General features: G+C 39.0%; 1 protein-coding gene across 1 annotated transcript in view; it reads right to left on the reverse strand.

Moving 5' to 3' along the window:
• The window catches only part of SUMF1 (sulfatase modifying factor 1), a 97,752-nt gene that overhangs the window by 52,096 nt on the left and 19,021 nt on the right, over positions 1–26,635 (reverse strand). The window contains exons 2-3 of the mRNA XM_042930019.1: positions 25,109–25,282; positions 21,132–21,206 (exon numbers count right to left, since the gene is read on the reverse strand). Of these exons, the coding sequence (XP_042785953.1) occupies positions 21,132–21,206; positions 25,109–25,282 (249 nt within the window). The remainder of the gene's footprint in view (positions 1–21,131; positions 21,207–25,108; positions 25,283–26,635) is intronic.

Consider the following 26,635-nt stretch of genomic DNA (forward strand, 5'->3'; position numbering starts at 1 on the left):
TATCAAAAGATACTCCGAGGTGGAAATATGTATATAATGTGTTATAAAGATAACCTATAGAATAGGATATGTATTTGATTCTGTAAAATATATGCATACGAATGTGTATGTAGTATACTCAGAAAAAAAGTCTGGAAGAATATACTTGCAATTATGGGGGTCAAGACTAGAGGAGTAATATGCTTTTTTAAGAATGAGTGTGTATTACGATAATAAGAGTTCTCAACCTCAGCAATGACTGACATATTAGACCAAGTAATTCCTTGTTGTAAGGGGCTGTCTTGTGCCCTGCAGGATGTTTAATAGCATCCCTGACCTCTTCCCACTAGATGCCAATAGCACCCTCCCCCTAATTGCGGGAGCCTAAAATGTCTCCAGACATTGCCAAATGCACCCTGGGAGGTGCAAAATAACCCACTGCACTATGGTAATCAGGAAAAAAAAAAAAAAGATTCTCTTTCTTAAATGTTAATAGATAGTTCATAGAGGCATAGTGGTAAGAGCATCCTATCCTGGAGCCTGGCTACCTGAGTCTGAACAATAGCACCACATTTTACAAGCTGCATGATCTTGGGTTTCTTAGTTTAACCTTTCTAGGTCTCAGTTTCCTCATTTGTAAAATGGGATAATAATACTTCTATCCTCTTCCTTGGGTTGTTGTGAGAATTAAATAAAGAAATGTACATAAAGAGCTTAGAACAGTGCCTGGTACAGAGTAAGAATTACATAAGTGTTAGCTCTCATTATTACTGTTATTCATTTACGCTACTGCATGTTGCAATATTCTCTTAGAACTTTTGAAGAATATATATTCTATCAGTGAAAATTTGCCCCCTAATACTTCTTCAGCATGAGCCCCAGCCACCCCCCAGTTCAACCTTTTCAGAAGATAGGCTGAGAAATTAGAACATGTGTCATTTCCAAAGAATTCTCAAGAAGAGTGTATAGTTGCCATCTTTCATCACAATCATGATGTGAGAACCATCTACACATAAACTAACCCATTCCCTGAAGCAAGTAGCACCACAGATTTGGGGGGTGGGGAGGAAGGGGGTAGGGTATAGAGGATGAAGGAGGAATCCACAGTCACCAAGTCCTAAGCCAGACAAAGCTTTGGGACCTATAAGAGTACCTATACCACATGCCTATCTGTGATAAAGACCTTAAGTCTTCACTGTAATCATCAGATACATAGTCAGGAATGATCTCCCCATCTGACACATGATGAAGAAAAAATATGTAATCAAAGTCACCCCACATGAGAGGACCAGTGCAATCAGAGGTAGGACATCACTTATCCTGGGAATCACGCTCTAGGAAAGCCATGATGTTTTCCAGCCCAATTTTAGGCAAACCCCATCCAATGTCACTAGATGCCTTCCTTTTTCCAATTGTTCCTGTTAACACTATGTTTTTAAAAACTTGTTCTTGAACTCCTGGTTGTGTCTTGAAAATAAATGCTATCCTACCATGTTGAGGAACTTATGAAACAAATAACTTCTGGGAGCCATATATGAGTCAGCTAATCAAGGTCATACTGCAAATTATGGTATGTCTAAGCTCCTTTGCTTCAACAGCAAGGGTCTGCAGGTGTGTTGCTCACAGAGTCGAGCAGACTGGCATGTATGATAAGCCTCATCCTACAAAGAGGACTTTTTTTTTTTTAAATGTGGTTGCCCACCTACCCATTTTCTGTTCAACTGAGACAATTCCAGAGTTACAGCACTCCCTTATAACCAGGGGGAAAAGGATTTTAACTTGACCTATTTCTACTCAACCATCTCCATAGCAACTGTCTTGGGTTTTAAGTTGAAACAGCTGTACCAGACAGCCAGTGACCAATTACAATGTAAATAGAAGCCATGTGAGTATTGATGTCCCCTTGAGAAATGGACTTCCTGGCGCAAAGACATCTTTTCTCACCTCTCCCTAGGGAATTGTAGTAACAGTTTAAAGAAAAGAAATGGAGAAGATATCAAAAGCATCTTTATTCTTGCCAGAGGTGGTAAATTATGCTTCTTATAAACACACAGCCTAGAATACAGTCGGCACAGGAAAAAGAGCACTGTCTAATTATGCATATTCAAGTGTAAAGATGTCAGGTTCACAACTTTACAGCTGTTCTCTTAAAAACTAAATGCATTTAAACAAGCAAATTAAAAAGATGGACATTTCTTGAAACAGTTTAAATATGACAGTTACCCCTATAAAAACAGCCTGGGAGAAGTTTCAACTGACACTAGTGAACAATGAGAAATTATAGACCTGTTCAAATTCATGAAGTGTAAGTTAAAACCGGAGGAGAATCCAGCAACTGAAGGAATCAAACAAAATAGAAAGCACACAGTGAGTTAAAAATCTCTTCCTTCAGGGGCCCCTGGGTGGCTCAGTCAGTTAAGCATCTGACTCTTGATTTTGGCTCAAGTCATGATCTCAGAATTTGTGAGTTCAAGCCCCACATTGGGCTCTGTGCTGACAATGCAGAGCCTGCTTGGGATTCTCTGTCTCCCTCTCTCTCTTCCCCTCCCTACCCATGTGTGCGTGCTCGCTCTCTCTCTCAAAAATAAACAAACAAACAAACAAAAATAAAAGAACTAGGCTTTAATAAAGAACAAAAATGAATTCATCATTGAAATAGGTAGGTAGTCAATTCTGAGAGCTTATTTCAAATTAAATCCTAAATTAGGTATTCATTAATACAATTTGTGTGACAGAAAAAGGCATACTTTTTCACACAGAGTACAAATATTTATGAAATTTAAGACATATATGAAAATTTTCAATACTTTTTGCTTCAGTTCTTAGTGAAATTCCTCATGCTAGAATGCACTACATTCCCACGGCATCAATCAGTATACTCTAAATATTCATTACACATCCTTAAGAGAGAAGTGGGTAGATAGCCTATATATAGTCATTCACTATATGTAACATGAAAAAAATCACTCAAAGAATCACTGGGCTCAAAGAATCCTTAAATATGATCTAGTTTGCCTCCTTCTCTTTTTTGATCTTATTTTTCCTTCCCTTCCCCCACGTTCATCTGTTTTGTTTCTCAAATTCCACATATGAGTGAAATCATATGATATTTGTCTTTCTCTGACTGACTTATTTTGCTTATCATAATACACTACCCATAAGAGACTCTTAAATACAGAGAACAAACTGAGGGTTGCAGGAGGGGAGTTGTGTGGGGGGATGGGCTACCTGGGTGATGGGCATTAAGGAAGGCACTTGTTGGAATGAGCATTGAGTGTTCTATGTAAGTAATGAATCACTAAATTCTACCCCTGAAACCACTACTACACTATATGTTAACTAACTTGGATTTAAATAAAAAATAAATACATTTTAAAATTTTTTTTAAAAATAAAATAAGTGCTCTAGTTTACCTCTCAGTTGTATGAAGAAAGTTGATTTGGGATTTTTAAAAAAAGGAGAAAGAAAAGGATTTTTTTTAATATATTTTTTTTTTTACTTCTTTAGGCAAAGAGGTGTCCACGTAAATCAACATAACAGCAATTTGATAATACTCAGCAGAAGACTACATCATATGCACACACAGCGAGGAGACCGGCTGAGTTGCTTAGCTTATTTGTACATCCAGAGGAAGGAACAGAATGTAGTCATTAAAAATTATATGCAGGAAAAATGTAAAAATGTAATTGCTTAGATAAATGTTTACCCTACACAGAAAATGAAAAAAGCCACTTATAAGTAAGTATGTGTAGACAAGTCTACTTAAAAATGTGTTTACAGACAGACACCATAAACACACCCCAAGAAAAGATTAGTAGTACATATACTGAAGTGTTTGCGATGGTTATTTCTGGGTAGTGAGATTATGGATAATATTTAATGTTCTTTTGTGGGCACCATTTTTAATTTGTAAATTACACTGAACATATTTTTACTCAGCTTTTCTGTTTTCTTTTAACAGAGGTAAAAGACTTAAGTTTACAATGAAAAACCAAAAAATAATCAATATTAAAAATATTTATTAATTTAATTAAAAATTATTTATATCCACCATTCTTCTGAAAACTTTATTTTTTTTAATGTTTATTTAATTTTGAGAAAGAGAGAGCAGGGAAGAGGCAGAGAGAGAAGGAGCAGAGCATCTGAAGCGGGCTCTGTGCTCACAGCAGATAGCCCAATGCAGGGCTCAAACTCACCAACCGTGAGATCATGACCTAAGCCAAAGTAGGACGCTAAACTGACTGAGCCACCCAGGTGCCCCTGCAAATTTTATTTTTATATTCATCTTCCAGTTTCATCAATCAGCATACACATTTTTACATATTTTTCCCAAATTATATATTGATTGTTTTCATTCATTTTACTAAATATTTTCCTATTTTTAATCTGGACTTCACAACAAACATTTTTAGTGGCCACACACAATATTTTTCATCTTGATATATCATAATTTACCAAATAATCTCCTAACACTGAACCACTCAAGTTATATTAAACTTTGTTGCTCTTGGGGGGGGGGGGGGCAGCTATTACAGATAACAATACAGTAAATATCTTCAAACACCTTTACTTACATTTTGAATTTTTTTTGCTTCTGCTAAATTTCCAGAAATAGTACCTAAGAGTATATCTCTATAGTTCTTTCTAAAACTCATTTTTAAAAATCTTCAACATTAATAGATTTTGTGAGTAGTTTCCGTCTGCAAAGAGGGCTGAGTATATGTAAAAAAAAATCATGGCACTCCACAGCAAGGTATTTATTACAATTCTTTACAAGGAGGCTCCATTTAGGCTCCTTAAATTGTTAGTGGCTTACTTAGATCCTTTTCAACGTATAATACAGGGAAATTGCAGAAAGTCTGAATGCCATTTGATTTTTTTCTTCATGCCTTCCAAGTTCTGAAGCTTCTGAGAAAAAAAAGGGCAAACAGAAGACAGAATGTAGAAAAAGCATCCTAAGAACGGGAGATTTTGGAGGTAAATCAGAAAATGAATAATCCTGCTTTTTTGGAAAAGAGAAGAAAAAGAGGAGAATCATCACCCCCAAATGCATCATGATAAAGGGGACAGGACTCTTGCTGCAAAGGCAGTCAAGGTCCACAGTCAGAGATGATCTATCTACTTCCTAACTGTGGTTTAGCGACAGGCATCTGCAGAGGGTCACACAGCGTGGTGGTTCAACTCCTGTCCCTTGAAACTAGAGGCTACTAGGGGCGCCTGGGTGGCTCAGTCGGTTAAGCGTCCGACTTCAGCTCAGGCCATGATCTCGCGGTCTGTGAGTGCAAGCCCCGCATCGGGCTCTGTGCTGACAGCTCAGAGCCTGGAGCCTGTTTCAGGTTCCGTGTCTCCCTCTCTTTCTGACCCTCCCCCGTTCATACTCTGTCTCTCTCTGTCTCAAAAATAAATAATAAATGTTAGAAAAAAAAAAAAAAGAAAAGAAACTAGAGGCTACTACTGAGCTAGCCCATCTCAGCCTAGGGCTGCAGGACCACAGAACAAATTCTGAATACTCCACAGGGCTAACTTCTTCAGGTTACCAGCCCGACATGTACATTTCACCCTGCAGCTGGACACTGTGCCAGAGGCAGCATAGTGAATGCTGATTCTCCTTGTGGTGACAACACACAATATAGGAAACATATGCATAATTTTTAACAACATTGTGTATCTTGCAAAGCTCTGCTAGAGTTGGGGAAGCAAAGACGAGCTTGGCAGGGAGTGGAAACCTGGCTCTACACTCAGGGATGCCATGTTTTCCCAGTATGACTGCATGCTTAACACAGGCATGCTTACAATGCTGCAGGGTTTTAAAGGTGGGATGGATCTGGGAGGCCATCTATTTAAACTTCCTCATTTTACAGATGAAAAAATAAGCCCTGAAAAGCAGCAGGCAAAGCCAGGAAAAGAACTTACAACTGCAGATTTTCAGTTCATAACTCTTTTCTACTATCCAAGCATTTTCCAACAGCTGTTTCCTAATAGTTTACAAGATGTTGGTAGGTGAAGGGGGAGATGGTGGTGGAGGTGGGGAGGCTCCACAGTCACAGCAGTCTAAGTAGTTAGGAAGGCACAGGGTCAATCAAGTTAAACAAGTCTATTATTATATTATTATTATTGCAGAACTGTTCAAAATCTTTAAACTGTAACATGTAATTAAGTTTTGAATAAAGGGATATAGTATGCATCTGAGCCAAGTAGTTCACCAAGTTGTTAGTAGGTTCCAACCCTGCCTCTCCTGCTATTTACTAGCAATGTGACATTGGGCAAGTTACTGAACCTCTCTGAGCCATGGTTTCCTCAATCAGCAAAATTAGTACACTAAGAAATCTTATCTAATATACTAGATATTAGTAATATACTAGTAACATCTAGTCAGTTTATTACTAGAAATCTATAAAATTAATTCGCAATGGGGGCGCCTTGGTGGCTCAGCCAGTTAAGTGTCCAACTTCAGCTCAGGTCACGATCTCACAGTTTGTGGGTTCAAGCCCCAAGTCAGTCTCTGCACTGACAGAGCCTAGAGCCTGCTTCAGATTCGGTGCCCACCTCTCTCTCTGCCCCTCCCCCGTCCATGCTCTGTCTCTCTCTCTCTCTCTCTCAAAAATAAAAATAAACATTTAAAAAAAAAAAACTAATTCACAATGGTTTCATTCACTCATTCATTCATTCACTCAATAAACATTCCATGAACATCTGCCCTACGCCAGCCCTGTGCTGGGCCCAGGAGGTGCAGAAACGAAGCATACAATCTGGGGTTGAAGGCAAACAAATGAGTAGATGACTTTAAGCCTGCATTAAACACTGTACCAAGAGGAACTGGATGAGCTATGGGAGCCCAAGGAGGGGCACCCAACCACAGTCAGGGGATGCTACTTTGCAAGTGCTTCCCATAAGAGGTGAGAAGGAGGAGCAAGTGAAGCAGGGAAGGAGTGGGTAGGGCATTCCACACAGGAAGCTGCCTGCATTGTAAGTGTACTTCACTTAATCAGAAAAGTTGGGCATCAATATTTTTGGTTCAATAAAACATACCACAGATCTTCAGAACCTTAGATCTGAATGGAATGTCAAGAGGTCACGTGATTTCAACTTTTATACCCAAAGGCATCCTTTCTACAGTGTCCCTAGGAGGATAGGTAAGGTAGGATAAACACTGGTCCTCATGTGATGGAGCAGTCCAGATTTACACCTGTTATCCAGCATAATTAAGAGCATCCCATTTCACTCTCAAAAGTGTCCTGATTTGGACAATAAATTGTATGGTCACTCTATCAATAGATGGTCTCCCTGTCTCAGCTTGAACAATTCGGGTGACCGACACCACTTCCTCACAGGCAGTCCCTCATGTCTAGGTCATTCTAGTAAACAGAAGATTCCTAATCAATGGTTAAAATGAAATGCCTTCCAGAGGCCTTCCAACTGCTGGCACTCATTAGGCTCCCAAGGATCACATGGAATAAATCAAATTCCTTTCAGATCACCTTTCAGACATTTGTAGAATAATTATAATTCAGTCAACTCTTAGTCTTCACTAGGTTCAGTAATTTCTCCAACCTTCTCCAGGTTCTCTACCATCTCAAAGGCAATCACCATCTCCCCAGCTTCTCAGGCCAAAACGTAGTAGTCATACTTGAGTCCTTCCTCTCCTTCTCCCCTTATGGGTTCAGATGTACTTCCAAATATCAGACCACTTTGAGCATCTCTACTCCTACCACCCTGCTCTACAGCAATCAAGTCTCACCAACTGTGACAAAACCCATGCAGAAGCCAGAGCAACCTCTTTACTTTTTTTTTAATTTAAATTTTTATTAGTTAACATATAGTGCAGTATTGGTTTCAGGAGTAGAATTCAGTGATTCATCAGTTACATACAACATCCAGTGCTCATCCCAAGTACCCTCCTTAATGTCCATCAACCATCTAGCCCATCACCCATGCACCTCCCTCCATCAACCCTCAGTTTGTTCTCTAATATTAAGAGTCTCTTGTGGTTTCCCTCTCCTCTCTTCCCCACCCCTTCCAATATGTTCATCTGTTTTGTTTCTTAAATTCCACATATGAGTGAAATCATATGGTATTTGTCTTTCTCTGATTGATTTTGTTTAGTGTAATACATTCTGGCTTCATCCACGTCATTGCAAATGGCAAGATTTCATTCTTTTTGATGGCTGAGTAATAGTCTACTGTGTATATATACTGCATCTTCTTTATCCATTCATCAGTCAACGAACATTTGGCTCTCTCCATAGTTTGGCTATTGTTGATAATGGTACAGAGCAGCCTCTTTAAAATGTTAACTAGGTCCGGGGCGCCTGGGTGGCTCAGTCGGTTGAGTGACCGACTTCGGCTCAGGTCATGATCTCATGGTTTGTGAGTTCGAACCCCACGTCAGGCTCTGTGCTGACAGCTCAGAGCCTGGAGCCTGCTTCGGATTCTGTGTCTCCCTCTCTCTCTGCCCCTCCCCCACTCATGCTCTGTCTCTCTCTGTCTCAGAAATAAATAAACAAAAAAATTTTTTATTGAATGTTAACTAGGTCCAATGGCTTCTCACTGCACTGAAGAAGAAACCCAAACTTCTCTGAGGCTGCAGAGCCCTATGTAATCCACTTGCCACCTATTTTTCCAACCTAACCATCAACTTACATCACAATCCCCCTCGTTCATCACTCCCTCATTACTGGTCATGCTGGCTCCTATTCCTCATTTAGGTTTCCGCTCAAGTGTCAGAGAAGCCATCCCAGACCCCACAAATAAAAGAGCCAAAAGAACCTGACCACAGTACATTACAGCCACTTTCTATCCTGTTACTCTCTTTACTTTATTCATAGACCATTAGCATAGTCCATAACAACTTCACTTGTTTAGAGTCTTACAGAGTTAAACCTTCAAGAGACTGAGGACTCATACCTGCTTCCCTGTTGTATCCACAGCACTCAGAACACTGCCTTGCCCATAGCACATACGAGATAAACATTTGTTTAATGAATAAATTCACCTGTTCCTGAGGTTTCCATGTTTTCCAAACCCCTCCCCACTTTGGGTGAGCATGTTCTGGATAAATACCAATTTTAGATATAGTCTTTCAATGGGATGTCCTTTTGTAAAGAGAGAGACTCAGCTCCTGGCTTATGAGTTTTACACAGTGGGAAAGGTCCTATACTGGTTCTCAAGGACTAATAGGTAGGTACCACCCTCGACATTATCCAGAATTGAGGCAAACCATTTTCCCCTCCTGGGCCATAACTGCCTCATCTATAAAGAAAGTGTTTTTTGCCAAATGGTTTTGAAAGTTCCATTGACTCAAAATTCTCATTTTTGCATAACTTCTTCTTAAAGCTGGATCTCTCCTAGGCATGACTCCCTACTCAATAGTCAATCTTTGTCTCACTTTAGAGGTTTACAATGCAGACACCAATATTTGGGAGGTACGGGGATGTGAGAATCATTATTACTTCTTCATCGAAGTCAAATCACAAAAGACCTAGGACTTGGAAAGAAACTTAAGGGGGTACCTGGGTGGCTCAGTTACTTAAATGTCCAACTCTTGATCTCAGCTCAGGTTTTGATGTCAGAGTGGTGACTTCAAGCCCCGTGTTGGGTTCTGTGCTAAGTATGAAGCCTACTAGAAGAAGAAGTAGGAGAAGAGGAAGAAGAGGAAGAAGATGGAAAAGAAAGAGAAGAAGAGGAAGAGGAGGAGAAGGAAGAGGAGGAGGAGAAACTTAAGGACTACTTAAAGAGATATTTCACGTCTGAGCCTCTAGAACCCCAATATGCCTTGCCTCATTCACACTCATTCTGATCAGGTGCCTTGTTTCAGCGCAGGTTGGAAAAAAAAACTATGCCCTGTTATCCTATTGTATTGGGTTCTCACCTTCCAGGGTTATCAGGCTTTGCTTCCTGAGCCTACACCACACATTGACTCCTCAATCAGACAGACAACTATTCTTTTCAAAAACAGACACAAAATACAGTTGTGTGACTATGTTTTCTTCTTATCTTATCCCATCAGCCACCCCTGGACCACCCTTCCCAAATAACTCAGTTACTGTGAACCTACCTCAACCCCGATTGACTAAGCCAGTGTTTTCTTGCCAAGAAAAAGCAACTTTCCAACATGAGACAGGTCATGTGAGGTCTGAGCCCCGTAGCTTTCAAAAACTAAATGCTCTAATAGATGATACCCAAATGGCATTCTTTCATTTTTTTGGCAAATATTTATTAGGTGCTTAAGTGATAGTTACTATGCTGAGGACATAGTGGTATAGTGCATTCTCACACACCATTATAGAATATACCTGGTAAAGGGGAAGGCATTCAACAAATACCTACAGAAACAATTATAAGTGAGACAACTGACATAAAAAGAAAGCACAAGAAGCGACAAGAATAAATGGAACAATCTAAATCTGGAATATGGGACAAGAGAAAGCCATTTCAAATGGACTTCCCAGAGTAAATGTAGCTAAGACCAGACCATAGAAGGCTGAAGGTGAGTAGCCAGAGCATAGGAACATAGTAGGTCCTTCACCAGATGCTTTGCTCTAATTGATCCCAAAATTAGTTATTCCATATCTGCAAGGCTTCCCTTAAATGCCTCTTCCTCACACAGTCCTTTCCTGGTCAACAACAAATGCAGCTCTCCTGGCACCTCCCCTAACTGCTCCACAGCACTCCTTACCACAGCACCTGTCCATGCCCTTCCCAATTCATTTCTCAATGTTATTTCATGCTACCTCCAGGACATTCCACGATGGTATGGATCTCACATATTCTCATTCTTTTTGAAAATTTTAAAAAACATGATGTATGTGTCTTCGTTTTTATTTCTCTAAAACATTTGATATAAAAAATTCATAAATCAGAAAAAAACATCTAATTTTGGTTTAGAGCCTATATGACCCCATCCCTTAAATTGTGAGCCTGTAAAGGGCAACAGGGTGGAATATCTTCCATTTCTGTATTCTCAGGAATAGCAAAGTATCTGGAGGACAATAGGACATTTTTGATTGTTTGCTAAAGAGGCCACATTTTAAGCCAAAAAGCAAACTTTCAAACAGAGGGAGGTAGACTCATTTCTATCACTAGAAGAAGTCAAAGAACACACCACAGGGATAATGGCAGGTAATTAAGGAGGCATGAATCCAAACAACTACTCAAAAAATACGTCACTGTACATAGTCAAAAGAATTGAAAGCAGGCACTCAGACACTTGTAGACCAATGTTCACAGCAGCATTATTCACAAAAGCCAAAACAGCTATTAGATGTTAAATAGCCAGAAACAGCACAAATGTCCATTAACAGATGAACAGATAAACAAAATGTAGTCTATAGAAACAATGGAATATCATTCAGCCTTAAAGAGATGAAATCTAATAATGCTGTAACATAAATGAAACTTGAAGACATTTTGCTAAGTCTATAAGCCAGACACAAAAGGACATTTCTATGAGACACGGAGAGTAAAGAAACTTATAGAGAGACCAAGTACAATCAAGGTTACCAGGTGATGGGAGGGAAGGGAGAATGTGAAGTTATTGCTTCATGGGTACAGAGTTTCTGTAAGGGATGGTCAACAAATTCAGGAAAAATACAGTGATGATGACTGCATGACATTGGGAATGACTTACTGCCAGTGAACTGTATGCTCAAAAATGGTTAAAAAAGGGGTGCCTGAGTGACTCAGTAGGTTAAGCGTCCAACTTCAGCTCAGGTCGTGATCTCGATTCGTGAGTTCCAGCCCCACATGGGGCTCTGTGCTGACAGCTCAGAGCCTGGAGCCTGCTTCAGATTCTGTGTCTCCCTCTCTCTCTGCCCCACATCCCACTCACACTCTGTCTCTCAAAAATAAACAAACATTAAAAAAAAATTTTTTTAATGGTTAAAATGTTAAATTTTATGTTTTTGTATATTTTCACCACCCCCACTAAAAAAAAAGAAAGAAAAAAAGAAAAAGAAAGGATGTATCACTGATATTTCTCCAGCCAAGGACTCTGAGATAATCCAAGAGGATTTATTCCACAATACCAAATCCTTTCAAAATATCATTACAACTTGGCAGAGTGCTATATATGATGTTATCAAATCTTACAAATGGGCAACAGTAAAGCAAAGCAAAGCAAATTTAACTCAATTTTCAATTAGAGATAGCACACTGGAAGAAGCCAGCATAATGACATTTACTAAAAGACTTTTTATGTGCTAAGTACTGTAGTAGGTGGTTCTTTGTACATGAATTTGATCTTTACAATACTCTCCTAGTTAGGTATTATTACCCATACAAGAAATTGATTAAAAGAAGCAAAATGCTAGTTACAGTAAAGAAAAAAATAATTAACCACAGTGATGCACTGGCAAAAAAGGAATGAAGAAACAAAACTACAAAATCACCACTGGCAGTAAACAAGACAAAACTGGGGGTCTACACCTAACCAGGTTACCAGATTAACTGCCTTTAAAAAAAAAAAAAAAAAAACTCAACATTTTCCTGAGAATTATATCAAGACCAGAAACTCAACACTGAAGGGAAAAGAAAATGAACCAGTGCCAACCATAAGATACCCCAGATGGAATTATCACAGACTTTTTTTAAGGGCATGGAGCCCAACACAGGGTATGAACTCACAACCCTGAGATCAAGAATTGTACACTGAACCGACCAAGCCACCCAGGCACCCCGGAATTACCAAAGACTTTAAAGCAGCTATTACAATCATCAGCTATGAGGTAAAGGTGAATATTCTTGAAATGAATAGATAGGTAGGAGTTATCAGCAGAGAAACAGGAACTATTTTTTAAAAAGAAACTAAATTTAGAGGGGCGCCTGGGTGGCTCAGTCGGTTAAGCGGCCGACTTCGGCTCAGGTCATGATCTCACGGTCCGTGAGTTTGAGCCCTGCATCCGGCTCTGTGCTGACTGCTCAGAGCCTGGAGCCTGTTTGGGATTCTGTGTCTCCCTCTCTCTCTGACCCTCCCCCGTTCATGCTCTGTCTCTCTCTGTCTCAAAAATAAATAAATGTTAAAAAAATAAAAAAATTTAAAAAAAATTTAAAAAAATAAAAAAACTTTAGAATTGCAAAATATAATATCTAAAATTAAAAATTCACTGGATAGGCTCAAGAGCACAATGACAATAACAGAAAAGGGGGAACTTGAAGATATATCAATAGAAAGTACACAATCTAAAGAACAGAGAGAAAAAAACAATTTTAAAACAATGAAGAAAGCCTTAGGGACCTGTAGGATAATATCTACATGGGATAACACCCATGCATTGGAGTCCTAAAAAGAAAGGAGACATTAATGTTGAAAAAATATTTGCCAAAATGGCTGAAAACTCCCCTAATGTGGTTAAAGCCATAAATCTACAGACCAAGGACCTCAAAAAATAGGATAATCCCTAAATCCTAAGAAAACCCCAAATGTCCAAATCATAATCAAACTACAAAGACAAGATTTTTTTTTAATTTTTTTAATGTTTATTTATTTTTGAGAGAGGGAGAAAGGGAGAGCACGAGCAGGGGAGGGGCAGAGAGAGAGGGGGACACACAATCTGAAGCAGGCTCCAGGCTCTGAGCTGCCAGCACAGAGCCTGATGCGGGGCTCGAACTCACGAACTGCGAGATCATGACCTGATCCGAAGTCTGATGCTTAACCGACTGAGCCATCCGGGCGCCCTAAGATTTTTTAAGTCTTGAAAGGAGCCAGAAAATAATGGCACTAATAGATATAAGAGACCAGTGATTGAACTGGTGCTATCAGAAACCACATGACTAGAAAACAGTCAAACATTTTCAAAGTGATGAAAGAAGTGCCAACCCAGAGATCTGTTGTATCCAGTGAAAATATCCTTCAGGAATGAAGGGGACATAAAGACATGTCTCATCTCAGATGAGAACAAACTAAGAGAATTCATGGATATAAGACTTGTTCTCACATAAATGCTAACAGAAGTTATTTAGGTTGAAAGGAGATAATACCAGAGGAAAACAGGCAACTTCTGAAATAAAGAGCAACAGAAATGGTTTGGGTAAATATAATAGATTACTTTTCTACTTTAAATTAAAAATACAGGGGCACCTGGGTGGCTCAGTCGGTTAAGCATCCGACTTGGGCTCAGATCATGATCTCACTGTTCATGAGTTTAAGCCCCGCGTCAGGCTCTGTGCTGACAGCTCAGAGCCTGGAGCCAGCTTCAGATTCTGTGTCTCCCTCTCTCTCTCTCTGCCCCTCCCCCACTCGTGCTCTGTCTCTCTCTCTCTCTCTCTCTCTCTCACTCAAAATTAAATAAACATTAAATATATATATATATATATATATATATATGTTGCAAACAAAAATTATAACACCATCTTGGGTCTTTTCAATGTATAGAGATGTACTATATATGCCAAGTATAGCACAGGGGTAAAGGAACCTATATGGTTATGAGGTACTTACATTTACTTGAAGCATTAAAACGTTAACTCTATGATAGACTGTGAGAAGTTATGTACACATCTTGTAATCCTCATGGCAACTACTAATATTACCAAAGACATAGCCAAAAAGCAACGAAAATTAAAATAAAATATATAAATGGAATATATATACCCATAGATTCAAAAGTGGGTTTAAGAGATTGACAAGGGCTGACTCACACCTAACTGGAGTCCCTAAGAGGGGTAAGTGGGAATGAAGAAAAAGCAATATTGAAAACAATAATGGTTAAGAATAGTCTGAAGTTGGGGCGCCTGGGTGTTGGTTAAATGTCTAGCTCAGGTCTTGATCTCAGGGTCGTGAGTTGGAGCCTTGCGTTGGGCTCCACGTGGGGCATGAAGCCGACTTAAAAAAAAAAAAAAAAAAAAAGAGTCCACAGTTGTTTAAGAAACAGTCCTCAGATCCAGGACGCCCAATGATACTCAAGCTGGATAAATGATAGAAATCAACACCTATAAATATCACAGTCCAAATGTATAATCACAAAGACAGGAGATAATCGTAAAAGCAGCCAGAGCCAGATCACCTGCACAGGAAAAGCACCAGACTGAAGAATGGCAACAACAGAAGCCAGAAGACAGTGAAATCATCTCTTCGGTGAACAGACAGTAAATAATTGCCAATCTCAAGTTTTTACTTCATGAAAATATCTTTCAACAAAACAAAATTAAAGATATTTTCAAACTATTAATAACAAGAACATTTACTACCAAAGGATGTCCTTTAGTCAGAAGATACATTCTGTCTGGCATGCAGAAAGGAGGGCGCAGACAGCAGTAATTATAGCCACAACTGAATATTGATTATATAGAAATGTATTGATAACATCTAAGTACTGGAGGAAGAGAACAAATTGGAATAAAATAGTGGATATCAGTAATACATAAGTTGGATGGGGATGATGAGAGCACGGTCCTAGTATTATAGAGCAGAAAAATGAACAGACTAAAAGTTAGACTTTAAATGAACGTTACAATAGTTTAGTAAATGAAGATACATACATATAGAACTTCTAAGGAGACAAGTGAAGTTAGAATGAGGAGAAAAAATAAAAATATGCAATAAATTGAAGAAAAAAGAAGAGAAAAAATGTGATAAAGAGAAAGAAAAGAATAAAATGGTAGAAATAAAGCCAATACATAGGTAATCATAATAAACTATATATAAACATAAATAAACTCTTGACTGAAAGACAAACACTATTAGAATGGATTTCTTAAAAACAGTTATATACTGGGGTTCTGGGTGGCTCAGTCGGTTAAGCATCTGACTCTTGATTTCAGCTCAGGTCATGATCTCATGGTTTCTGGGTTCGAGCCTCTTGTTGGGCTCTGTGCTAACAGCAGAGAGCCTGGCTGGCATTCTGTCGTTCTCTCTGCCCCTTCACCACTCACTCTCTGTCTCTCAAAATAAATAAATGAACTTACAAAAATAAAAATAAATAAAAACATCTGTATACTATTTACAGGAGATATACTTAGGGGTGCCCCACTGGCTCATTTGTAAGAGCATATGACTCTTGATCTCAAGGTCATGAGTTCAAGCCTCACAAAGGGTATAGAGATTATTTAAATAAATAAAACTTTGGGGGAAAAAAACCCAAAAAATCTACCTAAAAACATAGATACAGATAGAATGAAAACGAAAAGATGGAAAAGTATGTATTAGATAAAAATTAGACAAAAGAAAGCTTGTGCACCTATGGAGATATCAGAAAAAATAGACTTGAAGATAAAATTTACTAGAGAAAAAGAGAATCCCTTTTTACAAACCACAAAACATTTAATTCAACAAAAAGAATACATTTCTACACTTATGCACTTACAATTTCAAGCTTAACAGCATAGCTCTGAAATATATAAAGCAAAAACAAACAGAATCACTAAGAGAAATGATATTGGACATTAGAAAATATTTAGGTATAAAAACAACTATACTATAGAATGTGGAACTAATGGGATCATAAAAAAAAAAATCTGTAGATCAAAATGCTTAAAAAAGATGACCCAAAACTTTCAAAATAAACTCTCAAACTTGAAAAGTCAAAAAAAAAAAAAAAAAAAAGAGTAGCAAAACCAAAACCAACTGGTAAAAGGCATAGCTGAGGTTTAAAACCAGGTCTCCCTCACTCCAAGGCTGTGATCGTTTCCTTATGGCTTCTCTGAATAAACAAGCCCCAAAATCAGTTTGTGAAACAAAAGCCTCGTTGGTCCTGTGAAAGCAGAAACTTCTTAAAGCCAAAATGAAGTTGTTCAGAGAAACCGTGGTTGAGCTACCAGAAAAGTAAAACTTCTAACATCAAAAACGAGCCTGAGCCATTTATCCGTCAGGTTCATGTTTTGAGTCATTTGAATTTACTTTTCTTACATACTGGAACTTGCCTTTCTGAACACTTTCTGGCTTGGCTTACACTAGTTGACTTACCAGGGCTTTTTCTAAAAATTATTTTTGCGGTATGACGTCAGAATCTTGCTGGGCCCCAAGGCATTTCTCATTATAACCCATGCACATTTAGGTAGCTGAATCACATCCTTATTAACAGCTCTCTTTCTACCTCAGAGTCATCACCCAGTTGTGATTATGTAAGAGACAGTCAGGCTGCATTACTCCTTGCGGTTTGTGCTGGTCCAGCCTCATCCAAATAACACAGTACCCAGCATTACTTGGGCAGGAGATGGCTGTCTCGAAATTGTTTTTTACTTCAAAAAAAAAAAAAAAAAAGACTTGGTAATTCTGATTCCTCACTTGAAACTGGCTTTCAGTTAAAAAGAACTTCTCAAAATAGTCTGCCCTCCTCCTTTATCAAGGACACCTATTCAAATTTGTTTCCTTAAGATGTTAGCAAATTCAGAAAGTGCCAAACCACAAACCAAGAGCAACTGTTTTCACCCCACCCCATGGCCATTCTTCATGTCAAAGATTTATAAGACAAATTAATAATACAATTATTAAAAAGAAGGTACTTTTTAAACATTAAATATTTTAAACACTATCTTTTTCAACAATAGAAGGGTTAACTAGATTAAAATACCATAAAACAAAAATAGCACAGCAACAAAAACTAGCATTAATCTTTTAAAGGATTTAAAAGCTATACCTTTTAAGACGATTATTTCAAATTGAGCATTCAAAAGGTAATCACAACAGGGGCGTCTGGGTAGCTCAGGTTAAGCATTCAACTGTTGATTTCAGTTCAGGTCATGACCTCAGAGGTTCCTGGGACTGAGTCCCAAATCAGGCTCTATGCTTAGCAGGGAACCTGCTTGGAATTCTCTCTCTTCCTCTCTCTCTGCCCCTCCCCTGCTCACTAAGGCACTCTGTCTCTCTCAAAATCAATAAATAAACACTTTTTTTAAATCCCTTCAAATGGTAATCACAACTAAGTAGATTTCATCATGCACATGTACTCTGTTTTAAACAATTAAATTCACACAGTTTCAGATATTTTTGCGGGAAAACCCTAAAAGCCAGTTCAATGTCTTGCCTCAAAACTTTACATTAAACAAAAAAAAAAAAAAAAAAAAAAAAAAAAAACCTACCCAAGATGAAAGCAGCAGTATAATTTTTTGGATCTCTCCAAATCTATGCATAAAACAGACAAAGCAACTAAACAGCAACATCAAAAACCTAAGAACAATGTATACAACAAACACCAAATTATCTGAGGTCATGTCATAGGGCTCAAACACGAGTCTGATCAGGCCTGTGGATCCAGCTCCCAGACCACAGGAAATGCAGAGGACAGAGAAAACAGGTGAAGTGCACCATGAGAGGGAAAACAACAAGATTCAGACCAGGGAAACATCCACAGGATTCTTCCAGAGATAAATTGTTAGGGATAAAGTGGGGGGGGGGGGGCGCAGCAGAGGAAAGAGGACAATGGAAGGGAAACTTGTGATTTAAAATGTCTTGAAAAAGCCACAAATTTATGCTTAAATGGGTAGGATTAAACTATAGTAAAGTAGTCTTGGGATGTACAAATGGTGATAATACTATAAAGAAATACAGGGAAGCATTTACTTTATTTTTTTTAAGTTTACTTATTTATGTTTGAGAGAGAGAGAAAGCGTGACTGGAGGAGGGGCAGAGAGAGAATCCCAAGCAGGCTCTGAGCTGTCAGCAGAGTCTGACTGGGGCTCAAACCCATGAACTGTGAGATCATGACCTGAGTCAAAGGTGGACAGTTAACTGAGTGAGCCACCCAGGTGGCCCAGGAAGCATTTACTTTAAAAAGCAGGATAGCTTGATCTGATCTCAGCTCAGGTCTTAATCTCACAGTCATGAGTTCAAGTCCCGCACCGGGCTCTGCACTGGGCATGAAGCTTACTTAAAAAATAAAAAAATAAAAAGCAGGATAATGGCAACTTTAGGGACAGAGAAGGGGGACAAAGCTGTGGTTCATGGAGGGGGTTATTGGGACAGGCAGCGAAATTCTTGTTCCTGACTTAAGTGATAGTTACAAACATGCTCACCTTAGAACACTCAGTAAGCTAAACATTTGCTTTGTGCGGTTTTCTGTATTTGTGTTTTATTTTACAATAAAAAGGCTTTATTAAAGGAAAATCTGTATCACCAGTGCTGTCACAAAAAGAACATTTATGACATTTAAAATAAGTACATTCATTTAAAAGTTGTATGAATTATTTTAAATAATTATATGAAAATAAATAATATTATAAAATAATTACATGAAAGTAAACAATATTACTAAATTCTGTTAGCTACTGTAGCCTGGGGAAGGTTCCAAGGTCAATTTTGCATGTTTAAAAGGAGACTAACAAGTGTCACCTAGTGCTAATGACGTTATCACTCAAATGAGACTTAGGCCTTGACGTATTCAGGTTTAGGAAGAGACCTGAAAAGGGAATATCTGTCTCACTCCATGATTCAGGATTAGCTTATGCTTAGCTGCATACCACCTTAACTTAACTCCTGTTTCACTTCCAGTCCCCTCCTGGGCCATCCCATATGCTATGCTTGTGGAAACACTGGGTTAAAAAAAGGTCTGGTGCATGAGACTATGTCAGGCCTAAGAAGGGGTTGAAAACAAAAACTTAGCTCTCTCAAATCACGAATAGATTCATCGTATTCATTCCAGCCGTTTCTAAACATGCTTAAAAGGTTTGCTTTTCCATTATGAGCATTTAAGCAAGTGAGCAACACTACGATCCCGTGAGAGCGGCTTGTTATTGTCCTAGTTACAGCCACACACTCTTCGCTAGGCACTTACAGGGCACCTTCAGAGCCTAGCAATAATCTGCCTGTGCCTTTATGCCTAATGTGTTTGGAGGTTCTCAAGTGACAGGAGGCTCTGTATCTAAAAGAGCAAATCACAAAAATAAGTACAGAGGCCCTCCCTCATCTGAGCTCCGTATCTTAGAACAAGGTACTGCATCCAGAGTTGCTGGCTCATCAACCCTAGGCCAATGTGACCTCAAAGGCCTTTAAAAAAAAAAAAAAAAAAAAAAAAAAAAAAAAAAGTCTATCGGATTACATAGTAGACTTGTAATAAAAACTTGTAATGAGCAAAGAAAACTGAAATTCAGATGCAGCTTGGTCACGTTTTAAAAACATTTATGTAAAACACGTACAAAAAAGTGGCCTCATTCTCCTATAAATGAATTGAGAGCAAGTCTGGTTTCACCTCATGTCTCCCCCACCACTTTTGCTACAGTCATTGGAAAAGAAAGAAAACGGGAGCCAGGACAGTTTAATTTTTTTGGCACTACTGCTCACAAGAGAGAACAGTGACACCAATACAGAAAGACCAAGTTCAGCCAACTGAAAGGGAATCTGTGTAACAAAGGAAGATTAGGGTTGAATTCCTGTCTTCAATCTCTGTATCTTAATCAGTCTCCCTTGCAATCAAGGCGGCCCCCAATTCCCATCTCTCTCTCACCACCTCCTGCCTCTTCTGCATTCCCTACTCTCTTTGTTTTGTGAACCTTCAACCTCCTAGCTTACCCACACCCCTTCCCTTGTTCTTATACTTTCTGCCTCCTTCTGAGACATGTGTGTAAACAAATATTCAAACATACAGAAATCCCAAGTTCTGCTCACCACACAGGTTATGGAAGCCCAGTGCATTATTCCCATGATTTCTGAGAAAAACACACCTAATTCACATTCCCTGGATCCTCTCTATGAAAGCAGGTATACCCTGGGTGGTAAGGCCAGTTCCGTGGCTCAGTGTCTTGTGACTATCCAGAGCAAAGGTCCCCCTTTCATGAATACTACTCTGATCATAGGAATTCATGAATGTTTAATTAAATAGGAAGCTCTCTCTCCACACTGGCACCTGATGAGGTCAAGACTTTAAGAAGAGAACTTAAAAAAAAAAATTCACATTTAAGCCTCCATTCTAGACATGACTGTAAGTAAAAAAAACCCAGAAACATCTAGTGGCCAGCTGAGTTTTCCTCAGCAACACAATGTGTCACTCAGGTGCACAAGACAGAAACCCAAGTCAGACCCAACACTTCTTCAAACACCATCCTGGACTTGTAGCATTTTCAATTCAAGGTGGTCTGGCCCATGGGCCTGTTACCACAATAAAATCTAGAGCAGAAATGGTTAGGTGCTGGGGGTGGTGAGGAGGGTGGCACTTGTAGTTTGGAGTTTTCAAGCCCTTTCCAACAAGCAGTAGAAAAATGTGAGAGTCTGTTTAAACATTACTTACTGCCTGCTGGATATCAGTCTTCACTTGCTCACTCAACATGCCTTCAAAGACAAAGGAGTCACCAAACTTCTCAGCCTGAAAGGAAAGAAGGCAATAAAAATCCAGGAAGGTTGGAGTAACATGTTTCACAAGTACCATTTTCTTTGCACACTGTTAAAGTGATTCTTCTTGTCCAGATGAATTTAAGTTTTTCTTATGACTTCCCAGAGGATTCAGAAATGACTTAAAAGCATCTGGCTTCCTATTAAAACAAGTTAATATCACTTACAGAGGCCACTGTCTTTTCAGGTTCATTTAGCTGATAAGAACGCAGACTGGAAGAGATTAGCTTTTGAGAATGTGATTGCTCCTGTTGATGGAAATGCATCTCCTCAAGTATTACAAATGACTTGGAAATAATAGTATTCCTTACATGTCAGATTACATAATCAACCTTTGTCCTTTGTTCTGCTGCTGCAATCTAGCTAAAAGAACTAAATGGCATTGCTTGCTGATATTCTGATATGATACTCTGGCTCCATGAAAGTGTCAACTGTGTTTATAAATCTCAAGTGGCCAATTCAAGCATCAGATGGAAATTTGTATTTTGATTATTTTCGTTTAACATTACCGTCTCAAGTCCTCATCTACCTGGTCTTATTTGTTGCATGTGACCTCATTCTGCAAATGCCTACATTAACCCCTTGGTCTCCATGGTTCTATTCTGCTAGTTTCCCTCCTCTTTCTGACTCTTCCTACTCACCCCCTGAAATGCACAGACTCTTCTTCTAGTCTCTAGACCACTGTTCCTCCCTAGTGCTCTGTCTGGGCTCTCTACTCTTCTTTCGCTACACCAGTGGCTCTTGGGCTTTGCGCAGTGGAGATCACCTGGCCAGCCTATCAAAACTACACATTACTGCTTCTCAGTTCCAGAGATTCTGATTCTGGAGGTCTGGGGTGAGGTCAAGGAGCCTGCATATGTGAACAGCTCAGCTGGTGATTCTAACACAGGTGGTCCAAGAGATCACACTTTGAGATACAGTGACAAACCACTACACAAAATCCTTCAGTCTCATCCCTTTAATGGCCACCAGCACACACTGCAATTGACCCTCACATCTCTACTTCCAGTCCTATCCCCACTAGATGATATTAACTGCCTACTGGATCCCTGTAGTTCAGGCCTTACAGACAGCTCAAACTCCTTTTCCTCATCAGAGCTCATCATCTTTTCTTCTCCCCTGCTCTTCTTCCTTCTTCCCTTGTGGGGACATGCCTAAGCATCTAAGCCAACCCTTCATCCAATGAACATGTATCAAACACCCATCCCTGTTCTGTGCCTGACTATGAACTAAATGACAGAGATACAAGATCAATATAAAATAGGCACAGTCCCTGTCTTAAGAGCAGTTACTTGGTGCAAGGGGAGGATGCAGACAAAAAAAATCAAATCAAAGAAAAAAAAAGGAAGAAAATAATTACAACTTACTTGACCCTGTAAGATGAAGAGTATCAAGAAAAGCCTCTGTTTGATAGAGTGAGCCGAGAAAGCCTTCTTGAGAAGGAAACATTAAGCTGATACGAATCAAGAAAGAGAAGAAGCCAGCCACAGTAAGAGGGGGACAGGCAAGGAGAGAGGGAAACTCCAAGCAGGGAAAAAAAATATGGGCCACTGGGGTACCCAGGAGGCTCAGTTGGTTAAGTGTCTGAATCTTGGTTTCAGCTCAGGTCATGATCTCAAATTCGTGGGTTCAAGCCCCATGTCAGGGTCTATGCTGACAGTGTGGAGCCTGCTTGGGATTCTGTTTCCCTCTCTCTCTCTCTCTCTGCCCCTCCCCAACTCAGGCTTTCTCTGTCTCTCTCAAAATAAATAAATAAACTTTAAAAGAAAAAAAATACGGCTGAGATCTCAAGATGGAAAAGAATGCCGAGTTTTCAAGGAATAGAAACAAGACCAGCTGGGCTAGAACATGGTGAGTAAGTAGAATGTGATATGAAATGAAGATGTAGGGGAAGAAAAAAAAATGTAGTGTCATAAAAAGATGAAGTATTTATGCAAAGTAGGGGTTCTTAACACTTTTTGTGCCCTGGACCCTTCAGGCAGTATGGTGAAGCTTAGGGGCCTCCTTCTCAGAATGAAATGTTTAAAGGCATAAAACAAAATCAATATGATTACAAAGAAAACTAGTTATGTATAAATATTAATAAGGTTAACTTATGCTATAGTAATATACATGTCCTCTTTATTAATAATATTAAGTGAGATCTAGTGGAAGGTCTCATAATTATCATTTCTAAAGTGGGGATAAATGCAAATATTTTAAGCTGTATACAACAACAATAATGTGACAAAAACATTTGTGATTTCTATTGGTGACAAAGTTAGAGGTGCTACTACCATTGGTATGATTTGTCATCTGCCTCAGAATTGAAGGAAAAGCTAAATTTCAGTTAAAGAGTAGTAAAAAGCTAGATGTCATTTTTCCCTATCCATGTTCCTGGGTGCCATAAATTCTGTTGATTCTATCTTCTTTATGTTAAATGCTAATCTGAAGGGAGCTCCTCTCCTTCCAAGTCTTCTTCGAACTTACGTAGACTATTGAGGAAACTGATCTGAGAGGAACCTTATGAAACAACAAAAAAAAGAGGGACTTCTTGTACTCTAAACACATATAAAAGAGAAAAACACTTTATATATTTTAGGAAATTCAAAGAAATGTGATGCTGCATAACCACTGTTTGAACACTGTTTTGCTTTCAACATTTACTCTCAAATTACTATTTTTTTTTAAGATTTTATTTTTAAGCAATCTCTACACACAATGAGGGGCTCAAATTCACAACCGTGAGATCAAGAGTTGTATGCTCCACCAACTGAGCCAGCGAGGCTCCCCTCAAATTACTTTTTTACTTAAAAGAGAAAACTGAGGGGCACCATGATGACTCAGTTGGTGGAACGTCTGAGTCTTGATCTCAGCTCAGATCTTGATCTCAGGGGTATGAGTTCAAGCTCTGCGTTGGGCTCCATGCTGGGCATAAAGCCTACTTTAAAAAAAAAAAAAAAATGATGTCTTGGGCCTGGGCAGGGGGAAATAAAACAAAACAAGGATCCCACAAACTGAAGGCGAGGGTAAAGTCCTCTGGTGAGAGACAATGGGAAGTCTACAAAAGTATACTCTAGACACTTAGAGAAAGTTTCATAAACTAGAAAGCCTCCATCTACTTATTCCCTTTTAGAATAAATATCCACTTTCAGAACCTTGCTTTGGGATTCAGAACCAGAGAATAATCTGGAACTGCTACAGGAGAGCTTATGGGTTGTCAGGCATTGAAATAAAACCACAAAAATGAAAAGCCGCACTTCTGCATCTATAGCTTAATGAAATATGTAACCAAACTGCAATTTTTTGAAAGGGAAAAAGTGGCCTTACTCTAGATGCTATGTGCTATCTCAAAAACCCCGAGCAGTGGTAGTCTGCATATTAAAACCCAGACACAATATAGGCTACTGGTTAAGAACACAGGCCCTGCCATCTCACTAGCCAGGCCTGAATCCCAGTCCCAACACTAGCTGTGTAACTCAGGGCAAACCACTTTCTAATCCTCAGTTTCCTGAAACATAACTGGCCTCATGGGGTTGCTATGAGAACTAGATTAGATGAAATATACATAAGGTGTTGAACATGGTATTGGGCACATAATAAAAATTGGATAATCGATATTAGAAAAGAACAAGTTCGGGGCACCTGGGTGGCTCAGTCAGTTAAGCGTCCAACTTCAGCTCAGGTCATGATCTCGTGGTTCATGGGCTCAAGCCCTGCATTGGGCTTTGTGTTGACAGCTCCGAGCCTGGAACCTCCTTCAGATTCTGTGTCTCCCCCTCTCTCTGCCCTTCCCCCACTCATGCTCTGTCTCTCTATCTCTCAAAAATAAATAAACATTTAAAAAATTTTTTTTAGAAAACACCAAGTTCTTCCTCCCCATCCCAACCCTATTACCTCTGTCAAATAGCCAGTTGAGTTCACAAACTTCTCAAATTCAGCATTACTGACTTCATAGGCATCCATGTAAAAGGCATCAATAGCAACTCTCCTCGCAGGTGCTTCCCCATCTTGCTTTATCTGAGGATCATCTGTGCCCATTGTAAACACTCCGGCGGGGATGAGGACCATCTGCAGTGAAAGGGGAGACGAGGAGTTGTGCCATCAGAGCCAAAGTGGACCTGTGTCAAGCACAGAGCACCTAGCACACAATAAGCACCCAAGGTATTACATGCCCACCACATAAATCACTGCACAGTGATATCACTCATGCTCCTGTGCAAGTCTCAAAAACACGTGAAAATTCTTTCGCAAGGTAGTTTCCTTAATCAAAACTCTACATGATATATACCGTGGAAATAGGTCTGGAGCAATAAATAGTCACCAAGCTGCTAATGGTTGGAGTGGAAAGGCAGGGAAAATATTCCACTTTTTTATACATTTCAGTATGATTTTCCTTTAATATGCTCTCATTTCCTTTGAATTTTTTCAAATTTTATTTTTAAAAATAAAATCAAATGCAAAAATGCCATATATCATATTCTTAAAAACCACTGAGTGAATGTGGGTCTCCAATGAAATAGAAAAGACTTAAATCACTGAAATGGAATAACTAAAAAGTTTAATAAGGGACCATGTCTTGCCCTTATTATGTCCTTGTCCTTAATTGATTCCTTATTAAAACTCTAATTGCAATTACTTTGCTCCTATCTACGGTCTCAAATAAAATCTAATCTCCAAGAGAGCAGTGGACTGCCTTGTTCACAACTGTATGTCTAGCCCTAAAGAGCACCTAAGGACTGCACTGAATATATTCACCTAAGAAATGCAAGCCTATGCTCAACATCATGAATCATTAGAAAAATATAAGTAAAAACTAAAAAGAGACTCTACTTCATGCCCGCTAGCATGACTACAACCAAAGAGATTGACAATAACAAGTATTGACAAGGATGTGGAAGTTGGAACCTTCACATATTGCTGGAAGGAATGTGAAGTGATGCAGCTGCCTTAGAAAGCAGTCTCTTGGTTCTTTAAAAATCTAAAAACAGAGTTACCATATGACCCTGCAATTTCACTCCTACAAAGATATCCAAGATAAATGAAAACAAATGTCCACGAAGAAACCTCCTACACAAATGTTCAGAGTAGCATTATTCACAACAGCCAAAAAAACAGAAACTCAAATGTCCATCAAATGACAGATACACAAAATGTGGTACATCTATAAAATAAAATATTACTCAGCCATAAAAAGAAATGAAGTGCCAATACATATTACAATATGGATGAACCTTGAAAACATTATTCTAAGTGAAAGAATCTACTCACAAAAGGCCACATCTTGTATGATTCCATTCCTATGAAATGCCCGGAACAGACAAATCCAAAGAGACATAGTGTAGACCAGCAGTTGCCAGAGGTAGGAGGAAAATAAAAATGGGGAATGACTGCGAATGGATACAGCGTTTCTTTTTGGGGGTG

Source organism: Panthera leo, chromosome A2 (assembly GCF_018350215.1).
Source record: "Panthera leo isolate Ple1 chromosome A2, P.leo_Ple1_pat1.1, whole genome shotgun sequence".
Taxonomy (NCBI): Eukaryota; Metazoa; Chordata; class Mammalia; order Carnivora; family Felidae; genus Panthera; species Panthera leo.